The 16537-nt window shown below is 41.3% G+C and overlaps 1 protein-coding gene across 4 annotated transcripts in view; it reads left to right on the forward strand.

Moving 5' to 3' along the window:
• Positions 1–16537, forward strand: part of GALNTL6 (polypeptide N-acetylgalactosaminyltransferase like 6) — a 475517-nt gene that overhangs the window by 216304 nt on the left and 242676 nt on the right. For all 4 annotated transcript variants that reach the window (XM_082237231.1, XM_082237233.1, XM_082237234.1 and 1 more), the window contains exon 5: positions 6006–6172. In XM_082237231.1, the coding sequence (XP_082093357.1) occupies positions 6006–6172 (167 nt within the window). The remainder of the gene's footprint in view (positions 1–6005; positions 6173–16537) is intronic.

Here is a 16537-nt window from a genome sequence, read left to right on the forward strand (position 1 = left end):
CCTAATGATTGCATAGTTAAGAATTCCAACTCATGTGACTTGTTTTCTCAAGAGTTGTGTCAGAAAGCATTTAATTGTGTTGTTGACCAAAGTTTAGTTAATTCAAGCCTGGCTGTTCCTTGGCTAAATCATATTATGGTCCCAAACGGACAGGATGCTATTTTGCTGCCCAATGAAGTATAGAACGTAGGCGCAGAATCCTTTAGCTGCTTGACCAGGCATTATTTTTACATCTTATATTAAATAGCAGCCTACTTATCTATTGAGCATAAGTGGGGAATTTAAAGGTCCAGTGGAAACTCTGAATATTTTCAGATGTATAACAGTTGGCGATGCCCATACTAACTGACCTTCTTCATTCACTGTGGAAACTTGCAGCGCTCAATAGCCCTAAAAATTTCTCATTTCTTGCTTGAGGTAGAATGATCTCCCACATGGAAAAAAAAATATTAATCACATGTTTATCGTACTAGAAGCAATAACAACCACTGCAGCAAAGGAAAAGTTATGAATTTTATACTAACTCTTTCTATTGAAATCACTCATAGTAACTTTCTCAAAGTTTTACCTGGAAAGTTGAAATACATTAAAGTTGGTCTGTGCCTGAAGGTTAATATGGTGTTTTTGATAAAACTGTTGTGGGGGGCGGACAATCCTAGGCTTACTAGGCCTGGGCGATATATCAATATATTGCCCTGGACCCAGTATGAGGAGCAGACAGCAATGTCAGCTTCACTCAGCGGTTATCGCTGGTGAATCTGCCACAACTCCTGAGTCCCTCTGCTAGGGACTTCCTCCAGTGAGCGTTGCTAGCAGAGGGACTGAGGAGCAGTGGCAGTTTCACCAGCGATATATCACTGAGTGAAACTGCCATCCCACTCTGCCTTCATACTGCACAGAGGGACAAAAAAGCTGCATCGACAAGGCGCTGATACAGCTTGTTCCTCCCTCTGCATCTTTAAACTGCTCATCCGAGGAGTGTGTGGTTGCTGAGCAGTTAAAGGATCCTCCAGCCCAGTGCTGACTCCTGCACAAGCAGGGCAAGCACCGTGGATGGCTCTGCTGGGGGCGGGGAGGGCTCCTGATCCCCAGCAGAGCACAGCAAAGGAGCCCCGATGCTCACGCCCCATTCCGCTCAACCACAAGGAGGGGAACACCAGGGTTGGTTCTGCTGGGGATCAGAAGCCCTCCTGATCCCCAGGACAGCCACACAAAGAAGCCCCGATGCTCTCCCTACTTGTCCACGAGCAGGGGGAGCACCACGGCCGGCTCAGCTGGGGATCGGGAGCCCTCCTACTCCCCAGCTGAGTCATACAAACCAGCTGTGGCAATTTCACCTGGTGCCTTGCAGGCTGAGGCTAATGCCGCTTTTTTTTTCAATATCATAGTACATTGCGATGTTTGGCTGGTGATATACCACATATACCACAATGTTGAAAAGCTGATATTGCCCAGCCCTAAGGCCTACTAGCTAACATGATTTTATCTACAAAATTTTGACCTCGCTAAGCAATCCCTGCGTTTGTTCAGGTAGCATTGTTCATAATATTGCTGACTCCTGAACTTAGTCACACCTTCCCCAATGTCTGCATGGTTTTCTCCCGTTACCTAAAGAAGGAAAAATAGTAGCAAGTGAAAAGATTTTGGTTTGCATGTGCTCGTACACAGAAATCAGGGTGAGGGCAGATGATAGGGGCACAGAATAATGTCCATTGTTTTAGTTGAAGTGGAAAAAAGACAGTAGGGAAAGGGTGTGTGAATAAGAGGTTTATAAAGTTATGCACAGCATGGAGAACGGGGATAGAGTCCCATCAAAAAAATACTATAACTTGGGATAATCTAATGATAATGCTTTATCAAGAGATTCAGAACAAACTATGCACTGTGTGAGAAACTAAGGCTTGAATTGGCGACAAGAATTGGTGATGGTCACTAGCTTAAATGGCTTTATAAGGGGATTAGAGGAATTCATTGAGAATCCATTTATCCATGACCGCTAGTCATTGTGGCTGTATGCAACACATCGAAGTTCAGAAGAAACAATATGACCATGAGTGCCAACTGCTTGGGGAACAACAAAGGACAACAAAGAGCTATTGCTGTAATGCCTTGCTTGTGGTCTTCCTGGAGGCATCTTCTTTGGCCACTGTGAGAAGCAACATGTAGACTAGGTGGTCTTTTGGTGTGAGCCAGCAGGAGTACTGTATTTTTGTGCTTTTGTTACTTCATTGCAAACCTTTCCACACTGAGTTGCTAGATCTGTTTTTGTTAAATATTGTGAACCTGGTGAGACAGGTAAGAGCAATGTGGACTAAACCAGTGCAGTATAGTGGTTAATGTGTTAGACTACGATTGGGATGTACCTGGATTAACATCCCTACTCGACCATGAAGCTCATGTAGTAGTCCTTGGGTCCATCACTATTTCTTAGCCTGATCTTCACAAGTTCATTGTGAGGGTAAAGTAGGAGAACCATGTACCCTGTCCAGAGCTCCTTGCAGGAAAGGCAGGATAAAAATATAATAATGCAAACCAGCTTTCCAACCCAAACAGAAGTTGGTGCTGTTTAATATATCCAACAGACCCCATGTCATTGGATGATGGACTCCGTGTACAATTCCTCATCCAGCTAGACATTAACATTATTTGTCTCTTAATTGCAGAATGCTGCATTTGGTTGAAAAATATTAAAAGTGATCATCAGAATAAAAATCCTATCTATTTTTATCTCCTTAATTAGTGTGGGGTTTACCATAATTACTGAGGTGGTTTTTAAAAAAGAAAAAGAAAAATGAAATATATATTTGGATTTGCATAATGTTTCTCTTTATTCACACAGAATAAATATCACACCTTTTCTATAGAGAGAAGTCAGCTTAAATTCATAAAATGTATGAGCTGCCAGTTATCTGACACCTTTTGACTGACGTGCCATGCTCCATGGAATGAAAGATCACAACTGACAATTTTTCACAAGCTTCTTTGCTAATAATATTTGCTTTGCTCATCCCTACTAAATGCTCTTTTTTATATTATTTAATTCTTAATTAGATAGACCTGTATGTCATGATATATTTTTAATACCAATTATGGTCTAGCTTTCTAGTGATAATCAGCTTAGTAACTTTTTGCAGACAGTTAAAAGAAAAACCTTCCTGTTCTTCTACATTCTCATATTAGCAAGCTGTTGCAATGAGAGTGTAAACCAGTTGTTTTCCTGTATAGCTGGGACTGGAAGCAAGCACTGAGGGAAGCTCAAGGTTAGCAGCCTAACCCTAACCTTTGTGCTTGCGGATTCTAGCGATCTAACAACAGATGCTTTGATAAAGTTGATTAAACAGGAAGGTGTGCAGTCACCCATGCTGTGACTCATAAAAACTGGATTCAAAATGTATTGTCAACTATTTAATAATCTTTCTGTGGTTGTCAGTTCAACCATGAGCCTCCCTAGGTTCAAACCCTTCTTTTTTCAAGGTATTTCAAAGACAGTCAGTTTATGTAGCAATAGTTTCAGGGTTATGACTACCTTTGTTTTTGACTGACTAGTAAGTATCTACCCAGTTTTTCTGCTTTTCCTTCCTTTTAACTTTTTTTCTTTATCCAAGTCAGAATCAGTTCACAGAAGGGGCTGCTGGGAAATGTAGTCCCTAGATTTAGTCTTCGAATACACTACAGTGGTACCTCGGGTTACAGACGCTTCAGGTTATGCAATTTTGGGTTGCACACCACGCTGAACCCGGAAGTACCGGAACGGGTTATGTCCAGGTTTTGGTGCTCGCGCATGCACAGAAATGCTAAATCACATGCACAGAAGCACTGAATCACGACCCACACGTGCTCAGACGTGGCGCTGTGGGTTGCGGACGGTGCCGGTTGCAAACGTGCCTCCCGCATGGAACACGTTCGCAACCCAAGGTTCCACTGTATTTAATCCTGCCCATTGTATTAACTGTTGTGCAGTTGGGTGTATCAGAATTTAATGTGTGCTTAAGAAGTTTGCTTGTGTGGCATGGAATTTGTCAAATCAGGCCATGGATTCCCACAGAAATTGGAAGAATTCCTTCAAAGCTCAAATGGAAGGCACAGTTTTACCACACTACCAGTTGCCTTGAAATTCTTACTAGGCCTCCAAAATCTCAAATAATTTATATTCTGGTTTCATTGGCTTGGAGAGTAGTATTGAAAACTGGCCCGGACAGTAGTATTGGGACCAAGTAATGGTGGGAGTCTATTGGACCCAGGTCTAATTTGTTCGATAGGTACTTCCATGAAGTTCCTGGTGCCTGATCATTTTGGAACACAATATGCCGAGGCACCTTAACTGCAAGATATTCATCAGATGCAGCTAAACTTCCTGGCTGCAAGTTAGGCAGAAACAATGAAAGAGTACCATTTTCTTTCTTTCTCTACATTAACATAGGTTACTAAAAGTAAATCAGTTGTTGTGCGGCTATTGAATTCTCATTCATATTAGTGGTGTACACTGGAAATAGTTAAAAACACAAAAACAGAAAATACATTTAAAACAGAACTGAAAGTGCACAGTGTAGACACTCGTGATAAAGACCCACTTAACCAGCTGGGAAAGCTGTCTGGACAAAAATGTATTTCAGAAAGTGCAGATGGTGGGTACCTGTTGTATCTCAACAGGAATGCTATTCCGCAGAAGAGAGGCAGCCACACGAAAAAACCTTCTCTGAATTATTGCGGAGTGGGCTTCTGAAATCTTTTGAAATTTCAGGAGAAACTGTCCAGCAGTCCATAGCAATCTACTGAATGTCAGTGTTTGAGCAGCTGACCTGTATGCGATTAATTTTGTAGCCCATTACAAATAATGAATAGGCACTCTTTGATCATTGCTTAGTTCCATAGTTGATGCACTACTGAAGTCTTTGTATGTTATTTTTTGTAAAATGATGAACTTTTAAGTGTGTAATTTTGTAGCTGGCATTATATAAATGCAGTTGGTGTCTAATTAAGAAGTTCATGAAATACCTTTATGTCTTTCCATTTCCATTTGAATGTTCACTTGCACTTGCCTGCTGATAGAAGCTTTTCTCTCCAGAGGCATATTTGCAGTTACACTTTACATTTAATGGTGCTGATTATCCTGAGTGTTTAGCTGCATTGCTTGAGTTGCATTAGCTCTCTCTATGCTTTTGAATATGAATGAACTAAAAGAGGAACTGAGGAGATATTTGAAGACAAACAGTAGATGTTGGCTTTGATTCATGAAATCCAGGGGAAAAAATGTGTTCTAAACCTCTTCCTTCCTGTTGAATAATTCTGATAATAAGAATGCAGCCATAAATCCAGTGTTCCTTATTTCTGATATTCACATCTATCATTTCAGATAAATATATTGACGCCAGTACTTCCCAGCTGCCCATAACCTAGCAATCACTGTACTAATCCATTCCTTTGTTGGTTATTCATGGGTATTTGTATCCTATTCTTACATAAAGGACTGGTTTATCTGCCATTTTAAAATAGATATAAAATGCAAAGTAAAGAGATACTAAATAAAATATATGGCCTGTTCAACAATCAGTTTTGGAATTTAATTAACTAGTGAGAAATGGAACTCTGCAATTTTAGTATGGTCCACAATATGACACTACTTTGGTCATTCTTAATTCACACACATTCTGATTCCCTATTAAACTCAATAGGACATACTTTCCAGTAAGCATGCATAGAATTCGGTGGGGGTTTTTTCTTTACTGTGTGAAATATAAAGCATTCCTTTAAAAGAGGGAATTTCTCTTAAAATGTCATCTGACGATTATATCAAAAGACTTGATCTGCTTTCCAGTACGAAGTGTATGCCACGATATTGATGGCCAAGGCAGACAGATTGATGTTGGAGGGTACCCACAGTAAAAGGCATTTGAACTGTTTGAACATTTGCTCTCCCGATTTCTTTTATAAGAAATGATATTTGAAAGGTGCCAAGCCTGTCTTTATCATATTCTTACATGGTCTTTTTTCTTTCCTGTCCTCAGCTGTAAGCACAAGGTATACTTGGAGAAGCTTCCAAACACTAGCATAATCATCCCATTTCATAATGAAGGCTGGACTTCACTCTTGCGAACCATACACAGCATTATCAACAGGACTCCAAGTAGCCTAATAGCAGAAATCATTCTCGTGGATGACTTCAGTGACAGAGGTAAGACAAATACCTTCACCACTTGCACAGTATAGTTCTCTCATATAAATCAGAACAAAATCACTCTTTTCTATGGGGGAAAAATCATATTACTATGATTTGCTTGAGAACTATGTATTCAATTAGGTGTCCTTGGTAAGATTGCTCTGTTCATTTGTTTTTATCCAATGTCTGATATATTTTATACCAAGGGCAAAAGAAGGTTTAGGAGTCTCCTATGTCCTTTTCCTAAAATAGCATGGCTGATTTGGTGCATTGTTTCTGTAGTTTGCCAGATAACTAATGCTGAAAACATCTTTTTTGCTCAGTGTTATTCTTCTGAGTAAAAACCCATTAACTTTGACCTTTTGGGGAAGCTGTTTATCAGATTTCCCACTTTGTATTTTATTGCATGAGACAGCTTGATTTAACTGTAATGCCACAACAACATAGCAGTACATTACAATGACGGTATTATAATTCAGTATGTTGGGAGCTGGAAAGCAAAGCTTGCTTCAAGATATGGGTTCCCCTAGATTAACTGGGCACAATCCAGGCAGAGTCAGATGCACCTCCATTTGCTTAACTTTGTACTTTATGTCACAATCCTATGCATGTTTACTCATAAAAATTCACACTGAATTCAGTGGGTCTCAGTACTTCCTTTTAAGTAGAGAGCAAGTGTGATATGGTGGCTACAGCATCAGAGTGGGGTTAGGAAGCCCCAAGGTTCAAATCACTACTTAGCTATCAAGTTCACAGAATGACCTTGAGCCTCATTGTCTCTCAGCTCAGCCTATAAGACAGGGTTGTTGGAAGAATATAGTTGAAGGAAGTGAACCGTCTATACTGCCTTGAGCTCCTTGTTGGCAGCCATGTGTCCACTCCATCCACCCTCGGTGGGAAAAAAATTAATCTCTAAACAGGCCCGTGAGGGCAGAGCATGCTCAGGCAGCGTGGATTGGTAGCTTTGAGAGCAGAAAGAAAAAGGAAGAGAATTTAAAATAGGCTGGGGTGAAATGGAGCAGCATTCCACACTAACATTTTATTGTTTTGCTACAGGGTCATCTGTAAATATATAATTACAGTGCTTAGAATTGCAGGCCAGAATTGCAGTGTTAGGCATGCCAACCTAGGAGAAAGTCCCACTGAAGATAGTGATACTTACTTCAAAGTAAATATGCATAACATTCTGCAGTACATTCCATTAATTCACTGGTATTTTGGCTACAATATTAAGTCTACGTACTAGGAAATATTTCCAGTTTAACCCAGTTGTTCCTGCTTTCCAGTAGGCATTCTTTGGAATAGGATGGGAGATGATTCCATGTACCTAATTAATCTGGCAGGAGCCCACTTAAAGTGAGACAAAATGTGATTTGTGAAAAGTCTTTAACTGTGTGTGTGTTCTTAAACCATTTTTGTCTGTGTCATTAATTTGTAAGCTGAATAGACATACCTTTGTTCTCTTATCAGAGTAAACATAAACATAAATGAAACTACTCTCTGCTCTGCACATTAATCAAATTAACTGATGGTACAAGCCAACTGTTACTGTTTCATGGTTTAACATTGTGAAAATCAAATAGCTTTCTTTCCATGACAAATGTGTGTTCATTGTTGGATTTGATCTAAGGTGTTCTGCACTGGATTTTTATTGTTCATGGCTGTACATGTTTATTAGAGGGATTGTGGCGCATGTGAACAACCTTTTTCTGGTACTTGTTTGGAACTTTTGACCCAGGCAAAATGGATTGTTGTGACATTTATATGACATTGGTAAGAGCAGTGGAAGACAAATGGGATTCTTGAATCAGAGCTTCTTGGATGGGAAGCCCTGTTGCTAAGGCAGTTCTCAGACGTCTTAGTGAATCAACATTGTGATGGAGTGTGTCTCGGAAAGAATTTCATTTTACAGTTTTGAAGCTAAAACCGAGGTGCGGCATATGCATCTCTCTGTCTTTCATATCACTGTCAGCCTCCTTGCAATGTGAATTTTGATGGACTGTCTCGCTTCGCATTAGGTAGCTTAGCTGCAATCATATAATACAGATGATGCACATTTGAAAGCATCTATTCAGTGACCAAAGGCTTTAGGGAACTAGATAAATATAAGATAGCATTGTGTAATTTCAGTGAACTTTCAAGAGAATGAGAAAATTGTGGGTCATGTGTAAATATATGTAAGGTTCAACAGTATTTTAAAACTTCCTTGCACACAGAAAACTATCATATTGTGGTGAAGTGTTCAGCCTAGTCTTCTTAACCCAGACACTATTTTCCATGTGCAAGGAATTTTCTAGTGGGGAAGCATTTTGATATGTGATGTTCCACCTGCAGGCTGAAGTGGTCCTTTGCAAGGAAACCTTTACCACTTTATCCTGAAAGTTAAAAAGGGTAAAGTGGTAAAGGTTCCCTTGCCATTTATACAATAAACTGGGCCTGAGAGTATCAACATTTCTCCATTGACACCAAATTGGCTGTCCTTAACAATATGCCATCTCAAGTGTCCAGGTGAAACGTTTGTGTTGTTGTAAAGCATTTGTTGGTCCAGCTGCTCTTCTTTTCTCTACACAGTAGCCCCCACTACAAAAGTTGACACATATGTCACTTCATATTACCAGAGTGACTCCCTTTCTACTTCACCATACCACATTAGCATAAAAGTGACCACTTTCCCCCCTTAGAATTGTATGCTTATGCATGTTACTATGGTAACACATGGCAATACACTTTGCATATGTGCTTAACAGCTATGGCTTGTTAAATGCAGGTGTGAAAGCTCTTTCTGGTTCTTCTATGTTATACTAAGGAGATGAGCTTTCTCCCCATAATGCTGTGTTGCTTTGGAGTCTTTTGTGCTTTAGGGAAAGGAGCTAGGGGCTTTTATGGCCATTCACACCCCTTAAAATGTTTTCAAAATATGATTTGGAGTTAATCATTGTCTCATAAGACCCTTTATTGCAAAAACTTTTCTGCAAAAGTCTGCTGAGAAGAAATTGCCAAGAGACAAACAAACTTGTCAGAACTGCAGTTATTTAGCAAGGTGGTAAATGTTTAGCACCTTGAAAGGACTGTAAAAATAGATGAAGGGAATGGTTGTGCATTTCCAACTTTATATTCTTATCTAATGCTAATACTGAAGTAAAATAAAGGGCCTCCAGTGAAAGACAAGAAAAATATTTTACTGCATAGCATACCACTGAGGATTCTGCCAGACTACCTCTGAAAAGTTGTTTTGTACTACTTTATTTTTTACACATTTTTTTCCTGACCCAAAATCTTTGGGTTGTTTGTGCATAACTAAGCAATAAATTCTGGCATTTAGATAATGGGAAACCAGAAGGACTGGAACACTTTTAAATCTTGGTAGGTCTCAAATGAGAGGGCTAGTGTTGGAAAGTAGAAAGACGGGAGCTGAAATGATAGTCTATTTGACAATATTTCCATTAAGAATTATGTGTCAGTTGACTGTGTGAGAGTTACGCTACACCCCAGCCATACTACATTGCAATACTACATTGCAACTCCTTACCCTACATATGGGATGGTATTGCTGTGCTGATATTAAGGTTAGATTGTATCGCATTACATTTTTGCAAAGATTGCCTTTAGTATCTCTTAGTATGTTCTTCCATTTATGAGCTGTCTAATCTGTGGCAGCCATTTTTGTTTTGCATCTAATTGACATAAGACAGACCTTCTGACATAATTGGTTTAGCTTGCTTTTAGAGGGATTAAATCTGTTCTACTGCAGTCACAAGGATAGTCGGAAACACAGCCTTTGATGATATGCTAATAATGACCTTTGCAAGTCAGCCTTTTGTTTTTTTTCTTAATGTCTGCATTAGCACTGCCAATCCTGTCAGCAGTTAACAGTGGATGCCTAGTGAGTAATCTTGAAAATCCCCATTTGTCAAGCAGCTATGTCTTTCAATACTTCTGGTTCTCTGCAGCAGTTTTTCAACTAAGACATGTTGTTAATTGGATGAAAAAGCATTCTTAACTGCTGAATTCTTTTCAATAGTATCAAAAGTTTTTTGGTTTTTTAAATTTCACCCTGCGCCATTGATTAGCATGAAAAGGTGTGTTGACCTGATATTCCACTCTTTAACCTTTCAGATCAACACATACTGTACCTGATAAATAGATGTGCATGTTGCCCTTCTGCTAGCTGGGCTATCCAATATGGCACCTTCCAGGTATTTTAGATTCCAGTTCCCATCAGCCCAAGCTAACATTGGTCAGAGATGATGGGTGCTGGGGACCACAACATCTGGACGGCATCATGCTGACGAGCCTTATGCAAGTGGAGCATGCAGCCTACCAGGACTGGCCCAAAACATTTTCCTACCTGAGGCAAGTCAACAGTGGGAGGCAAACCCGTCACCCAGCTCTGGGTGGGACGACTCTGGGGACTGGCATAGCTAAGCTGGAGTAGGGGGTTGGCTGGGTGGGGCCTACACATCCTGCCACTGCTGCCTCCTCCACCCCATGGTGGCTTCTTCAGGGAAGCAGCCAGGCTTGGAGCCCTGCCCAGGTGGGAGGCAAGATCCTTGCACTGCTGAATCTGCAGCAGAAGTGGCAAAGGTGCATGAGGACATTGCTCTATTTTGTTATTACTTAGTTGTTATTTCTGTTTAAGAATTTCTTGCCTCACTGCTTTTGTCATCTGGTGCCATCAGCTTGTATGTGATTTTATCCTTTACTTTTTGCCTGTGGCATCTCCAGACTCTCCTTCCCCACTCATGTGCAAAAGAAGTATACCCTGTTTTGATCTGTAAAAGCTCTATTGAGTCCACATCCTGTTTCCACAGTGGCCAGTCATATGTTTATGGGAAGCTATTAGGATGCACTAGCTTTTACACATTTCAAAACTGAAGTTTTATGGATTTCATAAGGCAGGGTAAACCCTCTACCACCACCTTTGGAAGTTTAGCAGAACACCAGTTTTAATTTGGCATGTCCAAATTTGTGAAATATTCTCATTAGAACAATGAAATGATTTGGGCAGTGAGGAAGAGCCAAAGATGCTGGTTAAAAGTCAGAAACAAACTCTCTTCCCTAGCAATTAGTTGCATGGCTTATTTTATTGCAAATGAAATCTCCTCTATTTTGCTTTCAGACAGCTACTTTGATCAATATACCATTGATGTGACACATGTTTCTAGATGGTTGGCTTCAGGTCTTGGGCAAGCATATTGGCTTCTGATGTGATGAAAACTTCTACAATAATTCATTATGTTATAGCAGGCCTCTGTTGCAGAAAGTGCTCCACTCCTATTATGGGAGATTCCTTGATCCCTTTCCATTGTTGCAAATCTATCTTCTCTTGCACATTTTTTTTTTAAAGTCTGCAATATTGTATTATACTGCTAGTATTGCCAGGAGCAACTTCTGGTTCATTCTTTTTCTTTCTCAGCTGACAAAAGAGGTATGTAGAATAGCATGATTTAGTTCTGCAACTGCTATAGTATGGCAGGGCTGGCAGAACACCTCACCACTGCTCATTCTCTGCTCTGCCTGCTGCAACAAATTTGGCAGTACATTGGTAGTGCCAGTGCACATCATGGTCTAACTGCATCTCTGTCCCCTGACTGAGTCAGGGGTTTTCCCCAAGTGGTGCAGTCTATAACACCCTGGGAAAAGGTGACTAGCAGTCATTCTACACCAGCAACAAGCAAGGGCCCTTTTAGAAGGAGCTTTGATCCCCTTTGCCATGAGATGGATTCAAGATTGCTACCTGGGTTGTCTCCATCGTAGTTCTGATCCTGATTTGACTGACACATCACTTTTGACACATTAATGGGTACAGATTTGGCAAAGTAGTTAGTAGCAGTAGTGGTAATAATAATAATAATAATGCAGAACATATCATTAGCACTTCTGAGTGTTCAAAGCACTTCCCATACATATTAGATATTAATCAATTTCAAGAATTTTGCTTCCCAGGACAGGTGTTAAATTGCCATACCTAAGTTACAAAAATTCTCTCATCACCAGTTACTGCTACCAGGCATGATCACCTTGGCAATTCTGTATACTTTTGAGATCCCCTTGGTAATGTCACAAACCTGCTTTATCTCTTCAATTTTCTGGCCTTTTGGCACTTCTAGATGTTTCTGACAACTAATGATAGCATTTCATGTATCTGTTAAAGTGGGCCACAGCCCACAAAAGCTTCAGTAGTCTTTAAATTTGATAGATGCCACACAACTCATTGTTACTATTGCAATGGACCACCGTGGCCACAATGGATTCTTGTAACTCTTATAACAACCTTGTAAGTTATGTAGGTCAGTAATGGTATCTCCACAGTGGGGTTAGTGGCTGAGGATAAAAGAAAGAAGCTTGTCCAAGGCTATCTGGTGATTTCATGACAAATGAGATGTTTGAACCATAGACTTCTAGGTTCATAGCTCAATCTCAGTCACTGCACTAGATGACTAATAGCACAATCCTGTGCCTACTCAGACGTAAGCTTCATTGACTTCAGTGGGGTTAATCCTAGGTAAGTGTGTACCGTATTTTTTGCCCTATAGGACACACTTTTTCCCCTCCAAAAATGAAGGGGAAATCTGGGTGCGTCCTATGGGGCGAATGCAGGCTTTTGCGTGTTGAGTCCCACAGTGGCACCCCCAAAAATAATTCACACTGCACACTTCAATTTTTGTTTAAGTTTTTGGCATAATTTTGGCCACAACTTTATTCAAATACAAAAAATGTGAGTGGTTGCTTAGGCATTGGTTATGACTATCTGTCCTTGCCCCCCAAGGACAGAGCTGGTCCCTTCCGGACACCACCGGAAGCCAGCGTGGGAAACAAGTATTGGGGAGAAATGAAGCTGGGAATCAGTCCAACACTTCTCACCCTCATGTTCCGGTGGGGCTTGCACGGCCCAAGTCCGGCTCCACGGACAAGGACGAAAGAATGGCAAGCCCCTGGATTCCTTTAACGGAATTCCCTTTCCGCATCATTTGGAGGGATAGGCACTTACCCCTCCAAGCACCAATTTAACCAATGCCTAACCGCCAACCTTACAAGTTGTGACAATTTGCTACGTAGTAGGCAAAAACCCAATGGCACCAGCCAATCAGCCAGATGGCAAAATTCCTACCAGGCCCCCGCTCCAAGGCGAACGACCCCATGACAGGCATAGCAAGGTCAAGCAAGCAAAACAAAAAACCACCCTATAAAAGGGAGGGAGGGAGGGTGATCCGGTGCAAAACAGCCAAGAGGACGTCCCATCGCCTGGCCTCTGTATTTAAAGCCTCTGACCCCTCCTCCGAATTGGCAACAATCAAAATTCCCCAGCAACCCAATTAACCTCTTAAAGGCTGGGTTCCACCAAATTTGCCTAGTCATGACAGGGTGGCCTGTTCCCCCAACCGCAACACGTGCTCTCTATTAGGGAGAACACGCTTTGCTGAAGCTTGGAGAGCGAGAGGGGTTGGTGCGCACCGACCCCTCTCGCTCTCCAGGCTTCAGGAAGACATCCACAGCGTGGGGAACCTTGCAGGAGTTCCCCGCAAGGCTCCCCATGCTGGGGATAGCAGCCTGCTGCCCAGCGCGAGGGGCGCTCTGAAGAAGAGCGCCCCCCCCCCGCCCCAGGCAGACATCCGCAGCGTGGGGAGCCTTGCAGGAGTTCCCCGCAGGGCTCCCCACGCTGCGGATAGCAGCCTGCTGCCCAGCGCGAGGGGCGCCCTGATGCAGAGCGCCCCTCGCGCGGGGCAGACATCGGCCAGCCCCACAAGATCGGGGGACAGCAGGGAGGCGCAGCGCCGCCATCCCGCTGTTCCTCGACCTGGTTCTGTTTCCCTGACCTGCTTTTGGGGGGGGGGAAATAAAGGGAATTTTTTTTTCTTTATTTCCCCCCCAAAAAAACTAGGTGCGTCCTATGGGACGAAAAATACGGTATATGCTCACTTATGTAGGAACAAGTCCTATTGAACTCACTTCCAAGTAAATATAAATAGGGCTGCCATATTTCAAAAAGTGAAAAGTAGTTTTTGAGCTAGGAAATTCACCAAAATCTACACTTCCGACTGTATAAGTGGACTTAATAAACAATAACTAGTACATGTACAAATATGTTTGCACCAGTAGTCTTGTATAGTATAGTGGTACCTCGGGTTACAGACGCTTCAGGTTACAGACTCAGCTAACCCAGAAATAGTACCTTGGGTTAAGAACTTTGCTTCAGGATGAGAACAGAAATCGTGTGGCGGCAGCACAGCAGCAGCGGGAGGTCCCATTAGCTAAAGTGGTACCTCAGGTTAAAAACAGTTTCAGGTTAAGAATGGACCTCCAGAACGAATTAAGTTCTTAATCCGAGGTACCACTGTATCGGAAGCAATGTTCCTACCTAGAAAATAGTTTGGTGACATTTTTAACCCACAACCATGTATTTTAGCAATTGGCCATTACGTTACTTTAAGATCCGCTTGAGCTTTATCTTTTCATGATCTGCTGCTAGGTGCATAGTTGTCTACTGCTGTTTAGATTATCTAATCTAATTTACTCTGTCAAGGATTCCAAGAAAGCATGAGTTGCCAGCATGGGCTTTGTGTAAGTGTGGAATTTTATTTTGAAGCCACAGCTCTGGGAGAGTGGGTAAACCCCCTCACTGTAGGTTTCATGCACCAGTAAAAAGTTTCCCTAATTTTACCAAGAATAGCTGCCTGAGAACAACTTTTTGCAATCTAGAAGGGATCATCAGTCATCCATCCCACTTGAGAGCTGTGAGCCACTCCATCAACTTTTTTAATTTCAAAAGACAGTAACACAATTAGATGTGCATTTAAAACTGTCAAGGTTAATCAATTATCCTCTGTGTTAAGTTTACCAATAAAAACAAGTTGTCCCTTCTGAATAATATATACATGATTAAATTTACAAAGGTGAAAATGCCTGAGGCTGACATTTTTTAAATCTTCTACCAATGTTCCTGTGCAATCTGCTAGTCACCCAAAGGAGACCTATTACAGTCTCTCAACTTGCATACAGTAGTAAAAGATGAAGCAAAAGTTAAGCTTATCTGAATAAGCTTTTTTTGTTGAAAATTGTAAGCATAAATTACTATGTAATTCCAAAATCACTTTGTCCAATGTACCAAAATAAATAATTAGACTGTGCACAGAAAAAGAAAATCATTTATGCCTGTGTATTTAAATTAGTTTAATGTCAGTTAATGAGACTGAGCTATCCTATTCATCGTTACTGCTACTGATTTTTAATATGCATGTACTTGGAAGAACAGGACTTACTGGAATATACTTATTGAAAAACAACAGTTGACATGATTCAGTCTGTGCCTACAGCAACCTAAATTCAGTGGACAAGAAGGGATAGGAATGCATGGGAAAATGGAGTAGGGAAAGGCAGTTGTAATGAAATCCCAAAACTCTGTTTCCTTTTTTCTGCCCGGGACACTGTTCAGCTGTAGACACCAAAGCAAACAACAATAATAATATAACCAGCATTTTGCATGATTCTATGTAGCGTTTGAGAGGAAACGAAGAGACATGTCTCCTCAAACTTGAGCCATTTCAGTATGCTACGTGCCAAACCCCCATGCATGGCCAGTCCTACCATGAGACAGAGTAAGGCTGCTGAGGGGTGGGGAATGGACTGGGCTAGGTGTTCCCTGCACCTTTCCCTGCATTCTCCAAGCTAGCCTGCTGCACTCTGCTGCAGTGGAAGGTGCTGTTCCTTCAAAAAGCTGAAGCTACAAATCTGGGCAGCTTCTGTATCTGGAATAGAGGAAAGCACCATCTTGTCCTTCACCTCAAGCAGCAGAATGTCTTGAACCGGCCCTGCAGCTTCTGCATACTTGCAGTATCTAACACAAAATCCTATCAGATTGTATCCTTGAGTTCTCCTCACCAAAGCTTTATCAAAATGGCTAGATTTTGAACATTTTTTCCTCTGTCTCCATTTGCTGCTCATGCCCAGGAACCAAAGTTCTCCCTCATCATCTATAAAACTCAGTGTAAGGTAGACAATTTCACTTTCTTATTTTTAACGTAACCTATCCTTTCTCACTCACTTTTATTCTTGGAGCTGAGTCACCAGGCTTCACTCAGAGGAACTTACTCCTGCGACTATTCTGTCTGATTAAACCTAGCCAATAATTTTACAGGGATTTGCATAGCAGGTTGCAAGGTATAGTTTTCCTTACATTAGGAGTTTGACAGCAAAGCGAAGTACACCCATTTAAGTGGTATGCTAATCTCATTACTACCATTGAACACAGGAGGAATTGCTACTGTGTAAACATGTGCAGGATTGTAGTGTCAAGCATGCCTAAAAGACAAGGAATATATAGATATAGATATTCTATGTAGGTGATTGCTTCTTATTCGTTGTTTCTAGTAACTGTCTTCA

This window comes from Podarcis vaucheri (assembly GCF_965113315.1).
Source record: "Podarcis vaucheri genome assembly, chromosome: 9".
NCBI lineage: Eukaryota > Metazoa > Chordata > Lepidosauria > Squamata > Lacertidae > Podarcis > Podarcis vaucheri.